Source organism: Panthera leo, chromosome B4, assembly GCF_018350215.1.
Source record: "Panthera leo isolate Ple1 chromosome B4, P.leo_Ple1_pat1.1, whole genome shotgun sequence".
NCBI lineage: Eukaryota > Metazoa > Chordata > Mammalia > Carnivora > Felidae > Panthera > Panthera leo.
Window position 1 is genome coordinate 93,940,226 of NC_056685.1, and position 14,740 is coordinate 93,954,965.

The 14,740-nt window shown below is 44.0% G+C and overlaps 1 protein-coding gene across 1 annotated transcript in view; it reads right to left on the reverse strand.

Annotated features, from left to right (window-relative positions):
• Positions 1 to 660: 660 nt before the first annotated feature.
• The window catches only part of BEST3 (bestrophin 3), a 37,478-nt gene continuing 23,398 nt past the window's right edge, over positions 661 to 14,740 (reverse strand). Inside the window, exon 9 of the mRNA XM_042947153.1 lies at positions 661 to 2,725. Coding sequence (XP_042803087.1) covers positions 1,783 to 2,725 — 943 coding nt within the window. The 3' untranslated portion in view covers positions 661 to 1,782. The remainder of the gene's footprint in view (positions 2,726 to 14,740) is intronic.

A 14,740-nucleotide genomic window follows, 5' to 3' on the forward strand; every position in this document is an offset into this window, starting at 1 on the left:
CTCAAGCAGGGAGGACCCGGAGGGGTTGCCAAGGTTGGAGAAGCTCAGGTCTGGCTTACGTGGGGCATCGTCCGGAATTCTGGGCAAACTGCTGGTAGATCCGGCACCTCACGCATGGCACAGCACAGTGAGGGAGCACCCAGGGTAAGAGTGTGGGCTCTTGAGTCAAATAAACCTGGGTTTGAATCCAAGCTCTGTCACTTTCTGGCTATGTGATTTTAGTCATGCTACTTTACTTTTCCAAAGGCTCTGTTTTCTTCGTCTTTAAAATGGAGAGAACATGGCATGCCTGGGTGGCTCTGTTGGTTAAGCCTCTGACTCTTGGTTTTGGCTCAGGTCATTTCATGGTTCGTGAGTTCAAGCCCCACATCGGGCTCCATGCTGACGGTGCAGAACTTGCTTGGGATTTTCTCTCTCCCTCTCTGCCCCTCCCCTGCTTGCTCACTCTCACTCTCTCAAAATCAATCAATCAATAAATTTTAAAAATAAACTAGAATAAGATGGTGAGAATAGTATATTGACCCATAGGATTCCTGTGAGGATTAGTGAGATTCTCTGTGAACTTTACGCACTGCTGCCTGGACTTGAGCACTTGATAAAGGGTAGCAACTAGGGTTACTTTATTTCGTAAGTCATATGTAGTCGAGCCTCATCATTCAACAGAAATAGTGACAGCAGTACTCCTAAGACATGGCCTTCCAGACAAAGTTGGAGGCCCCAGCCAATTGCAACCCCCACAACCCTTTGGAGGGAGGTGGTCAACATCCCATCCCCATTGTGCAGTCCTGGACCCCCTTAACCTCCCAGCTCCGAGATCCTACCTCATGCCAAACAACCTGGAAGACATGGTAACTGGACCCAGATTGGGACATGATGGGGATTTTTGCTTTAAGAGTTCAAGTTAAACACACTCAAGCCTTATTATTCTTTGGTTCCATATCATTTGGTTATTCAGGTTCCTTGTCCTTCCAATTTTTCTCCAGTGTTCAAGACCAAAGAGTGGATATGGAAAGAGCAGCAATGGCGGCCAAGGGTGTGGTGGGGTGCCATCAGCTCCCACACCCCTTCCACTAGGAGGCTGGCATGTGTCAGACATCTTTGATCGCCCCGTAGGAGGCATTGCCAACACCTCATGGTTTGAAAACTGTGGCAAGAAGTAAGCAGCAGAGATAGCAAGAGAAAATATTACCACTTGAAAGGAGGGACGGAGTAGAAGGGAAGGATGAAGGGATGAGAGAATAAAAAGAAAACAGAGAAAAGGAAATTGAAGGGAGATGGAGGTTGTGATGCTGATAGAGCTTACGAATCAAGAAGTGGTAATAGTTCTAGAAAGGAGTGAGACAGCCTCAAAGAGTCGGAATTAGGAAGGGGCTTTTGAGGCATTGTGTGACCCAGCTCCCTCTGTTTATAATTGAAGTGCAGAAGAAAAGAAAAAGGAGGGGAGGAGAGACTCCTTTGTCTCCCTATAGGCAAAATCAGGAGACTGGACTATCTATCTACAAAGCTAGCAATCTATGAATTATAACTCATATATATATATATTTTTTAAGATTCCTTATTTGGTTAAGATATGTCACTGTGGTCTGTGTAACTTTTATGAAAGTCACCTTGTAATGGATGATGTGAATGTGTTTGATTTTCTCAGTTCTCAGACACTCAGGATCATAATGCCCTTCAGTTTAAAAAGTAGCTTATACAGTGTGATAGCTTTTTAAAAAATTGACCAGTCCTTAGGTATGTTCTGGAACTAATGCTGAACTTCTGGGAAAGTAAGAATCTAGGCTAGAACCAGGTCCTAGACCTTTCTGGTATTCCGTTGGGTGATGCCTCAGCTTGCTCATTATTCAAATCTACGATGTCGGTTTCCTTGGTGTCCAGGTTTTCCAGTAAGTATAGCACATCAGGAGAGGCTCGCGAGCCAGCCACAATGTTGATTCCACCGGTCTCTGAGGATGTTTCTGTGTCAAGTGAAAGAACGGGCTCAGAACTGATGGGATCTGGACTTAGGCCTGTCAGGGAGGCGTGGCTGGACGCCAGGAAACCGGGGAGGCTCCACCGTTTGGGGAATTTGTCATTATCATTAGGGTCTTCCCCAGAGGCTGACGTGAGGATGTTTCTCTCATCTTTGGCTGAACTAGTCTGAGGACTGGGGTCCCTAGGAGGTGTCCCTTTCTCTGAGGGGAATGCAATCAATCCCACAGGCACCTCCTGCTGTCCAGTCCTGCTTGGCTCAACCCCGGTAAACTCTGCGCTCTGGATGGAGGCAGTGGAGTCACGTGATGTGGGCACTGGTGCCTCGGTCACTGTGATCAGTACCTCGGGGACCTGTGGCATTTTGGTGGGGGAGACCCTCACGCTCGACTGTGGAGTCAGGCTCTGCAAAGTGCTTGTCCGGCTGGTCTCCCTGATCGTGGACAGTTCCCCCAGGCTGGAGTACGCCTTGGGGTTCCCCTCTGGGGAGCAGGGTTGCCTTTGGGCGGGTGAGGCATGGTGGGGGCTTCTCGAGGGCACATCCAGCAGATCTCTGGCTGGGCTGACGTCGCCACTTGGGGGGAAGAACATGGAGCTGTCGCTGGCCTGCCTGCCATAGCTTCTCCTCCTGGGGCTGGTGGGGTGTTCGTGGGCACTCAGGAACCTCTTGACTCTTCTAATCATGGAATGGCGCTGGCCGTGCTTCTCGAAACTCCACAGCCACTCCTCACCAGGGAGATCCGACCCGGACAGTCTGAAACACACAATGGCAAAATGCAGGCAGAGCAGTTTCAGGGCCCCAGCTCTGTGGGCAGAGTCTCAGAGATCAGGACTGAGTTTTGTATTTTCACATTACAGATTTTGAAATGGGGGAGACTTTAACTTGAGATTGTCTGGCAGAGATTCCCCAACCTTTTGGTCACAGGACCTTTTTAAACTCTTACAAATGATCGAGTACCCCGAAAAGATTTGTTTATGTGGGTTACAGCTATTGCTACTTACTGTGTCAGAAATAACGGAGGAATATAAAAAAATTACACACATAAGAATGTATAAGCACTCATACCATGAAATGTTAAGTGATGACATCATCACATAGCATGTAGCTTCTGGAAAATTCCACTTTTCCAGAAAGTCAGGGAAGAATGAGAATGAAAAGGTGAATAACATTTTAGTGTTGTTACAAAAATAATTTTGACCTTAAGGACTTGGGTCTTGGGGTTTTGGTTTTTGGGAATTCCCAGAGTTCCCCACACCACACTTTGAAAATCACTCATCTACAGACGTGGACCTTAAAAAGAAGATATAGTGTGTATTCTTTCTCCTTTATTGCAGGTGAACCAAGGTCATGAACTAAGGATCTGTAACCCACCCCCCCAATAATGCATCATAGCCAAATTCAAGACAATGCAAAAACAGCTCACATTTACATTTATTAAGGACCTCCCTTGCCTTAATGCAGTTAATTATCATATTCATTGTGTGAGTTGGTACTATTATTATTCAGATTTTACAGATGGGGAAACTGGGGCCCAGAGAGATTGCTAAAGACAGTGTAGCCATTGAGGGCCAAACCCAGAAATCTGACTCCAAAGCCTTCGTTCTTAGTCCCTTTTATATAAAGTCTGCTACCTGGGTGTCAATGGTGAGGTAGAGCCTGGGGGGTGGGGTGCAGAATAATGAGTAAAACACAATCCTTGCCCACAAGTAATTTGTTAACATCCCCGGTCCACTCATCTAGGGTTCCAGAAGGAGAAATGGGACCACACATCCATCGAGGAGGGCCGTGTGTGGTCTCTCGATGTAGCTGGGCTCCTCTGTGATGAAGTTTGATAGATTTGGTAATGTTGAACTTTCAACATTTGAGACATAAAACGAATAACCCTAGCCTTTTGAACCTTCTCCTTCAAGGCTGAAATAAAATGGATAATTGGGATAACAGCGAGGGCTATGGGGTCGCAAGGCCTGCTCCCGCCTCACATTACATGGTTGTCTCATGTGTCGGTGGATTTGTGGTCTTAATGGGGTTCAGAGAGGAGCTACTTAAAGCCTTGCCTTTAAACCGCAAATGCTCACACCAGCTCCGGGAGCAACAGTGCTTGGTCCGCCCTGGTTCCAATGTTCCTATCGACAGCCCTGGTGACAAGATGCCTTCACAATGCCAGGTGCGCTTTGTGTGACACAGAGGGGAGTGTCGGGGCAGCAGGATGTTGGTGTCACCTGAAAGGGTAAAGTGAGCAGCAAAGAGAACATCATTCCTCCGTGTTTATGAATAAAAGATGGCTGATCGAGATGATTAACTGGCTAAGTGTCCCGGGATGGCATCCGATTACAACCTTGTGCTGTTATCCTAAAGCCCCAGCAGTGTCCTTGGCTACCAGATAGCCTCTGGCCCACCTCGGCCGTGCATGGCTCCGATTCAGTTACGCCAACTTGAGAAATGCAGACTCATGTCTCAGCGGCCCCGGTGACCCAGCTCGCTGAGTTTCATTAGGTCAGATCTCCAGTCACACCAGAGGAGCGACAAGCGCAGTTGTTCACTAAGATCGCCACGCTGGATGTGCCCTGGGAATCCAAAGTAGGGCTGCCAATCTCTCTTTATAGGGCGAGCCTCTGTCCTCCATTTGAGATCTTGACTTCTTATTTGCGATTTCTCTTTCTCAACTACTTCTAAACCACACTACCTTGTAAGAATGATAAAATCTTCCAGGGGCGCCTGGGTGGCTCAGTCAGTTAAGCGTCTGACTTCTGCTCAGGTTCTGTATGACCTCATGGGTTGCGAGTTCGAGCCCCGCGTCAGGCTCTGTGTTGACAGCTCGGAGCCTGGAGCCTGCTTCAGATTCTGTGTCTCTGCCTCTCTCCCGCTTACACTCTGTCTTTCTCTTTCTCAAAAATAAACGTTTAAAAAAAATCTTCTAGGAAACATGTTTATACTATCATTACTTCAAAACTTTGTAAATCCTAAGGACAAAATTTTCTAACTATGCTGATGATGGACATGTATATTCAATGGGGGCAAGAAGATTAAGGCCCTGCATCACAAATTAGAGAAAAACAGACCAGTTACAGAGAGCAAACTGCAAAAAGGCCAGGGCTCTTGCTAATGTTCTACTGGTTCACCAACTGACACCGGGCAGGGCTGCCAGTGACACCCTATTGTACCTTCCTGCCTCATGAGACTGTATCGTGGACGCATGAGAATTATCCACTTACCCAACTAAATTTATTGAGCATCTACTATGAGTAAATCTGTTGCATCAAGAACTGTATAACACAGTTTAAAAGGAGGGAGAAGGCACGTATATAATTAGCTAAATTGGGACAAAGTAAGTTTTTGAGCTGACTTTTTGACATCGAGAAGGAATCAAATGGGCAGAGAAGGGGCAGAGCATTCCAATGGAAGAAGTGACTTGAACAAGTAAGTCGGGGGAAACTTTAGGGTGTTTGTGTGTGAAGATGGGAAAAACTTGAGTTGTACAAGCACAGAATAATGTCAGGCATAAAGCTGAAAAGGTAGCCTTGGATTGTGTTAGAGTCTTATGTACCAGGTAGAGGGATTTGGACTTTATCCCAAAGGCAGGGGGCAACTGTGGGCTGCCTTTGCGAACGAAGGGCATAGGTAGACTTGTGCTATTTTGTGGTAGTTCTGGAAGAACTACGTGGACAGCAACATTGATGAATGTTGTCGTGCAGAAATGCTTTGGGTAAGAAACATGACATGGGAACTTTCTACGCTATTAGTCAGAAAGACCTATCGGTGGGTCTTTGGAGGAACACTTGGTGGCCTGTGCTCTGGGGGGGAGGGGCAGTTTTATGAATGTCATGCTGAAGTGGTGAAGGAAGCCTTTTGGGTGTTTATGTTATCAAAGAGCAGTCGTGAAGCTCCCCTCCCCCGCCACATGATGAACCTAATGACCTTTCTTCCAAATGTGTCCGTGAGGGAATGTTTCACTGCCAGCACACAATCCCCATCTCCTTTCTCTGAAAGTCACGGTTCCCAATAGGACATCAGAAACCGTGGTTTAAGAACAAAATGCTTTAAAGCTTAGAGCACACAGAACAGACTACATTGAAAGATGCTCCATTTCCCAAGTTGGGCGACTTGGATGTACCTTTTAGGTCCTTTCAGACTTTCTTCTCCTTATTTGGTTTTTAAAGTGTACTTTTGGTACAAGGTTAGTACAATCCTGAGGCCCAAATATCACCCCAAAACGACTATAGCAGAAACATTATATGGTAGAACATAAGTGCGCTCATTATATTGCTATACATTAGAGAAGGTCAGCTGAAAAAGGTTCTGGAATTCGCTTGGACTTAGGCAAGTAATTAGAGCTAGGAGGACATTCATGGAAAGTGCCATGCAGCCATTATTGTCCAGAAGATGGAATTTGAGAATTGCCTCTGTGGTGAGGAAAATGATTTATTCGGGAGCTCGTAGAGCCAGGATTTCTGCTGCCTGGGCTGATTCTAACTAGCTGTGTGACCTTAGGAGAGCCACTTAACCTTTCTGTGACTCAGCATCATACTTGAAAACTAGTGACAACAATACTTCCTCTACCTGCCTTAGAGGCTGTGGGGGAGTTCAAAAGAGTAATAGATGTGGAAAAGCTTTGAAGAGTAGACAATACAAAAAGGACTCTGTCAATGACTGGCAGACTTTCAGAGGTGATTTCCAAGTCATTGTTGACTTCTCGCACCTGCTTGGAGGAAATGATAGCGTCTGCCTGAAAGTTAATCCCTTTTCTCCTCCGAGAGTGTATTTTTAAAATGTCACTACCCCGGGGCCCTTGGGTGGCTCAGTTGGTTAAGTGTCTGATTCTTGATTTCGGTTCAGGTCTCGTGGTTTCGTGAGTTCGAGCCCCGCGTCGGGCTCTGGGTTGACATCACAGAGTCTGCTTGGGATTATCTGTGCCTCCGCAGCTTGCACTCTCTCTGTCTCTCTCAAAATATACTTAGAAAAATGTCACTACACCTTGGTGCTGCCATCTGACAATGAACACCTTAGAAGGGATGACTCTCACAGTCACTTAATGGTTAGACGAGGGCACTGAGTGAATGGAGAGGAAGCATAAGGACAGGAGAAAGCTGATTATTTGGGAGAAGGAAGATGGGGCCGATCAGGTGGCTTTCTTAAAGACATTGCCACATCCTGCAGTTAACATTTATTGCACAATGTAAATCCTTAATACGGAAGAGATGAGAATGAGGAAGGTTGTGCTATGTATTGGGCATTATTTTGAAAGGGTGGAGAAGGGTAGGTGTGGGAGAGAGAACAGGTTATGTTAAGCCAGGCGGGCTAGTTGGTTGTAGCCGAGTCTAGGAGGGAGAGCAGGCGTCATCTTCCAGGTCGCACTGGCGTCAGGATTGGGATATGTTATTTCAATCGCAACTGTTATAAAAGACCAACAACCCGCACTTTCAAAATATCTATTGGGCACCCAGTGAACCATCAGCCCCACAGACTCCCTTGCCAGTGACAGATTTCTGAGGGCACAGGCAGCAGTGATTTCACGGCTTTTGAAAAGACGCTTGGGCTGCTCAGGGCACAGAAGAACACTTGTCACCTCCTGTTGCCATAATAAGAGGGGACAGGACTGCTGGAGACGGCAGTGACTTTCAGAATTCATGGAGTGTGTCTCATATGGAAAGACCAAGACAGCCCCCCTAACTTGAGAGATCTGATGCATTATTTTTTTTTTCCGAAGTAAGCTTTTCACAAAGCTTTCTCATGTGTGTGATCAGGTAAATAAATACAGAGCTTCACAAGATTAAAGGATAAAACTGGATAATGCTTGCCTTTCTTTCTCTGGGCCACCTTTTTCTTTTTAACCTCCTCCCCCCAGGTTTATTGATATATAACTGACATATAACATTCTTTAAGTTTAATGTGTACAATGTGATGATTTGACATATGTGTATATTATAGGATGTTTACCTCAGTAAGTTCAGTCAACATCTTCACCTCACAGTGGCCATTTTGTTTGCTGTTGTGCCAACATTTAAAGTGCTATTTTGAGGGGCATCTGCGTGGCTCAGTCTGACAGCGTCTGACTTTGGCTCAGGTCATGATCTCACAGTTCGTGAGTTCGAGCTCCACATTGGGTTCTGTGCTGACAGCTGGGAGCCTGAAGCCTGCTTTGGATTCTGTGTCTCCCTCTCTCTCTGCCCCTCCCCTGCTCATGCTCATGCTCTGTCTCTGTCTCTGTCTCTCTCTCTCAAAAACAAATAAAAATTTTTAAAAAGTGGTATTTTGACAGTTTAAATTCAGTTAATTTAGGTCATTTTAACAAAATTGAAATGAGGAATTTAGGAAATTGATATTTAATATGATGAATTCTACTTCTCAGGTCAGATTTATTATTTTCAAATTGCTAGTGTTCCTCAAAGTCAGGCAGCCGCCTTGGAGGGAGCTGATGATTTGCCTGAAAATCTATCCGGGCAGAGCCCGTGTGGAGGGACATTTATTCACAGCAGAGCAAAATGTACTCTTCAAACCCATTAGAGGCAAGTGCTGTTATTTTTAACCTTCTGCTCTGCAGAATCTTGTCAGAGCCGTAGCCTAGGATTTATAAGATGGGAAAGGTAACTCGTGCTGAGCTGGGAGGTGGGGGCCAAGCACTGGGAGGAAAACCCAGCGGACAGAGGTTGTATCCACCCAGCACCCCCTCCTGACTCCTTTGCTGGGGGACAGTTTGGAGTAGGGGAGCATCACGGGGGGTTTGCTTAGCTCACAATAGGGGCTCCCAGAGCTGGCGACCCTCCTGCTACCACTCTCTTGCCTCTCTGCTAGTTTGGGCCAAGGATTACAGCAAATCTGGTAAAAGAACGGGCATATCTAGACTCCCGTTACTACTCTGGTTATGCTCATGGGCCCTCCGCTGGCTGATGCAAAAATAAGTTGTGGCCCCAAATGGGGGTTCATTTAAAGTCCCCCACGTTTCAAAGCTGTTGTATCCTGTGGGAGTTTTGTGAGAAAAGGACATTAAGTCATCTATACCTGTCATGTCTTTTAGAAGGTGAAAATTGAGTGCCAATGGTGAGCCTATGTCGGCATATGAAAGAATCCCTGAGAAGGTTCTAGAATTTTAAAGTTAATAACGCACAATCATCTCCTTGGGAGGCTCCGTTTCTCCTTCCTTTCTGGTACATTAAGTGAAAATCAATGTTCCAAGAATACGTTTTTGTCGAAGTTAGTGCTTCAGAATTTTGAGATATTTTTGGTAGTTTATAACACAAGCATGCAATAGTATGTATCAGACTATGTATTTTCTTGTAAAAGCTATAATATTTGAATATAGTTAGCTAAGAGAGGATAACTTACTAAAACATCCATCTAGAGGTATATTTAACCACAATTTAATAAAGGACGTGCTTGTTAAATACATATTTTGGTATATTTGAACTAATACCGCCAAGAAGACTTCTGACTGTGCTACGCAACCCGAATGTTTTGTACACATTAAATACATACGTACAATTGCAAAAAAGTAATTATATTATTTCTACACATTCGGAGAGCCTTTGGAATGAAGATAGATAAGTAAAAGTCATTATTTCTGGGTGTTTGCAGTTTTACAGCACCAAATAAATCCTAAATAAATCCCTCCGCTCCTAACCAGAAGGAACGCTTGCAAAAATCTGTATCTTTCTCCTCTGTGCTAAGTGCATCCTTAACTGACTTCATAGATCCATTCCTTAAGACCACTCTAAGTGTGAGGAAGTTGCGACATATTTGAATGACAGCAGAAAGCCCAGTAAAGTGGTGTTCATTAAAGGGTATCGCAGCAAGTCCACGGGCTGAGAGCACTCTTCTACATCAGCAGGACCCTTAGAGCGAGCACACGTCCATGTGTGCACATGTCAGTGATCCATTTCATAAGCAGCTACTGCCTCTCTTCTCCAGGATTTGGAATCCTTTAGCTGCTATGGATAGATGTTTCAGTGGGGTTTTCCCAATGCCCTTAAGGGTTTATTGCTTCTTCGCTCTTGGGGGTTTTGATTTTCGAGATAGGATTAAAGGGAGTTATGAGACTTTAGGACTTTAATTTCCTTGTGTTCCATTCCTCAGAGACTTATACACTTGTGCTAATGGATAATCCTAAGTATTTAAAAAAGAACGAGTTTTGGAGTGACCCATGGTGCTGTCATGTGAATAGCATTCTACCTCTGGCTAGCTGTGATGGGCTAGCCCTGGATCTTACTTTTTGTTTGTTTGTTTGTTTGTTTGTTTGTTTTTAAATGTTTATTTATTTTTGAGACAGATTCAGAGCATGAACGGGGGAGGGTCAGAGAGAGAGAGAGACACAGAATCTGAAGCAGGCTCCAGGCTCTGAGCTGTCAGCAGAGCCGGATTCAGGGCTTGAACCCATGAACCGTGAGATCGTGACCTGAGCCGAAGTCGGACGCTTAACCGACTGAGCCACCCAGGCGCCCCACTTTCTGTTTGTTTTAAAAACAAATTTGGGGGGCGCCTGGGTGGCTCAGTCGGTTAAGCGTCCGACTTCGGCTCAGGTCACCATCTCACTGTCTGTGAGTTCGAGCCCCGCGTCGGGCTCTGTGCTGACTGCTCGGAACCTGGAGCCTGTTTCAGATTCTGTGTCTCCCTCTCTCTGACCCTCCCCCGTTCATGCTCTGTCTCTCCCTGTCTCAAAAATAAATAAAACGTTAAAAAAAATTAAAATAAATAAATAAGAATAAAAACAAATTTGGGGCACCTGGGTGGCTCAGTTGGTTAAGCATCCGGCTTTGGATTTCGGCTCAGGTCATGACCTCGTGGTTTGTGGGTTTGAGCCCCGTGTCAGGCTCTGCACTAATTTGTGCAGAGCCTGCTTGGGATTCTCTGTCTCCGTCTCTCTCTCTGCTCCCCTCCCACTTGTACTTTTTCTCTCTCAAAATGAATAAACATAAAAAAAAAGAAATTTGTTTTCAGCAATGCTGGCTTGAGTTTAAACATTCTAGGTTTGTTTTGGTAAAGTTTAGTATGTTAGGTGTAAGTGTTTGCTATTGTCCAAAGAAGAGTCATTTGCATTTCAGGGCTTGGGAGTGTTTTCTTCACACGCATCTTACAGAAAACTCTTCCCTCTGCTTGTGGGTGACCTCTTCATCTTGGTTAATAGTGTCTCCAACAGTAAGGATAATGAAAAGACACCTTAATTAAAACAGCAGATCACCGCAGTGTATACTTTAAATACCTCATAATTTTTATGTCGATTATACTTCAATAAAGCCGAAATTAAAAAAAAACTGTTACTTTACATACACTGTCATTCCTTGCTGTTTGTGCTCATATTGGCTTGGAATTTACCCTTTGCTGAATCTCCTCCTCCTATTTCTGTGCTAGCTCCTAATTTAGTCTTAAAGATGCACATTGGACTCCTCAGCTCCAAGAAGCCGTCTCTCATTCACCACGCTGGGTCAAACATACCTTTCTTTTATTCCCATAAGACTGAGCGTTTCTCTATTGCTGGGTTTACCACATGGTACTAGAACATGTCTCCTTGTGTCAGTGAGCTGAAGAGGTATTTGTTTTGTTTTTGTTTTTGTTTTTTCGCCTATGCCTAGCATTTGAAATAGAACCTATCGTATACCAGGCCCTGAAAGAAAATTTGCCTGAATAAATGGATGAGTTCATTCTATATGTGAAGATACGAGGAAAAACGTGATATTTTAAATTTGTATTTGAGATAAAAATATGGGGAGAATCTTACTTTATTTCACTAATGTACATTTGGTAAATGTGTAGAAAATATGACAATATTTTGAATATGTCCCTGAATATAGAGAACAGAGGAATCATCTCTAAGGAGTTTTCTTTTTTCTTTTAAATTTTTATTTACTTTAGAAAGGGGGAGAGGGGGGAGAGAGAGAGAGAGAGCCTGCACGCCGTGGGGGACGGGCAGAGTAGGGGAGGGGAAGAGTTGGGGGACAGTAGGCTTCTACTGAGAGCAGAGAGCCAGATAGGGGGGCTCAAACTGGTGAACTACAAGATCCTGACCTGAGCCTAAGTTGGATGCTTAACCAACTGAGCCACTCAGGCCCTCCTAAGGACTTTCCTTTTTATGTGGAAATGAGTAGTCTCCTGAATATAAAAGAAAATAGGAGGCAGAGTAATTTCTCAGGTTTCTCTTGGATAGTACTTTTGTTCAGTTATTGAAGGGCATTGCCTTGATTTTAGAATTTCTGGGTCATGGGAATTGTGATCATAAGCTTGAAACGTTGATGTGAAAAGGTAAGGGAAATTTGATTTCTGAATTAAATATGCTAGCAACGTACATCCTAAATAGAATAAGAAAATTAAAAACTTACTCAACCAGGAAAGGATTTTATATGCTCATCAAGCAGCAAACACTTTTCTGAAACACTTGAATCCATAGTACTTTGACACCCGGTCTTTATCCTAATGCAAAGGGCTCATTGACTCAGTCATCATCAACAATATCACCTGTGCTACAGCAATCCTTACTTTTACCTTCCCTTTTCCCCTGAGCCTTCGTCAGATGGCTCACTTGATATTAACTTTGTATTTGGTGAGTGAACAGTGAAATTCTTAGGGAGTGATCTTTTATGAGTTTAGAGGACAATCATTGCTTTCAGCCTAGCAAACCATTCACCTATTCCTGGTAGTACCATTCTAATTTTCTTAAGACCTCACCTCCTCCCTATGGTTGCTTGGGGCTGACACATGCCCCTTGGTCCAAAGATGGACATGTGAACAGGCCTCAGCTAATCAAAATATTGTGCTTCCCTGTTCAAGAATGGGCACGTTCGCCAAGCCCAGCCAGTTAATTCAGTACTTTAGTTTTAAGAGTCATGTTCTTGCCACAGGATTTGCTGAGAGGATAGGTTGTAAAGCTGCTGGCTGCCATCTTGCTGTTTTGCCTGTCTGAAACCTGAGCCAGTGGAGAGAAAAGCTGAACTGAAGAGATAGAGAGGGCAATAGTGAGTCCTGGTGACATATCTTGAGCCTCTGAAATTAGCCACACCCAAAGCTAGGCTAGTCTCCAGATGTGACCCAAGAAACCCCTTTTTGCTTAAGTTAGCTGGAGTTGGTTTTCCAACACAGGCGAGCAAAAACAACTTGTGTAACAGCACAGTCCTGGAAAGAATCAACAGTGGGCATTTCTGTGAATACTCCAAAAGCCTGCATTCCTGTAGCGACTTTTCCTGGACTGTGAGGTTCCCTTTGAATGGTCCTCATTCATGCAGAAAATCAAGATCAAGTGAACTTTTGCCTAATTGTTTCTTTGATCATTTGGTTCCAGAGTCCAATTAAATGCCTCCCAGAAACCTCCCCTAATAGACTCTGGCCTTTGCCTGTGGCTGTTCCCATCATGCTAGTAAATAGGCTGTCTTAATTAGAGGAATTCTCTCTGATAACTAAAAACTTTTTGCTGCATTCATCACATCTCCCAGTTTTCTCTCAAGAATTTTTTCTCTGTTCCAAATTTCCAGTGCTAGCTTAATATGAAAAATGGCTTAGATTTGTTTAATCTTTCTTTAATCTTTAATCATTTTGACATCCACAAATAGGGTACTTACATGAGTCAATATTAACAATGCTCTATGGTTACATTTAGAGTGTTTTGATGTTTCCAATCTCATTTAATATTCTCAATAATTGGGGTAGATATTTTCTTCGAGGTCTTATAAATCCCTAATTCTGTGTCTCTATATTTAGAAATAGAAATAGATATTTTAATAATTTCTAAAGAACATGGACACAGAAGAATGTAATATTATGATGCTTGGGATGAATATGTAGACCAAAATGAAAATCTTGAGACCAAACAAAAACTGTCATTGTAACTATCCTGCAAAAACAACTAACTGGATGATAGAAACAGAGCACAAGGGCACTTACAGTCCCAACAGTGATACCACGATGGTTCTCCAGCCCTATCAAATGTGCTCGTCTCTTTTCTCTTACAAATTAGACCTTCAATTCTGTGCATTAATCAGCGATGGGAAGGGAGAGAAAGGTTAAAGCCTGTTGAGTTATCCAAGAACAAATCCACAGAAAAGCATCTATTAATTTTTAAAATTGAGAAGGATTTCAAAACCCATGAAACTGCCACCACAAACTGCCGAGAAGGGCAAACAACAGTGAATTGCTCTTTGTGGAGACTGAGCAACCAGCTGGGGTTGGGATGCGCACAGGAGAATCCAGGCTTGTCGGGCCATCTGGAAGCCAAGGCAAGCCTAGCCTGGGGTGTGCAACCTTCTATCAGGTATGCTTTGAAGACAACAGGCAAATCTCCTGGCTCCTAAATCATCTCATCATTTGACCCCACTCCTGAAATTCTACTTGGTCATCTTTTCCTTTGGGTCTTGAAGACCTGTTAGGATTAAGAGACATTCAGCCAAGAGTGAAGCCTTGTGGGAATAGGGCTGAAGCTGGATATCCTCGTGGTTGGGAAACAGGATAGCTGAACACTGTGGGAGAGAGGAAAGAAGGTCCCAGGTAGCAACTACAGGACATGAACTTGCCTCACAAATCTGCCGAGAGCTGGTCTCAACAGCAAACCACAATTTTGTCACAAGTTGTAAGAAAAATCCTGCAAAAGTTTTCCTCTTTTTTAAGGGGGTTCTCCTTATTTTTCTAAATTTGTCCACAGTCTTCTCTTTAAGTTACTTGGAAACTGTGGCATCTGCCTTGAGCAAAAATACTTAAACTTCCCCCACATTCACACATTTCTCCAAAATCAAATACATTATCAGATTTAATAAAATTATTCGAGAAGTGTGCATGAGTTACTTCAGGCCTCAGCCC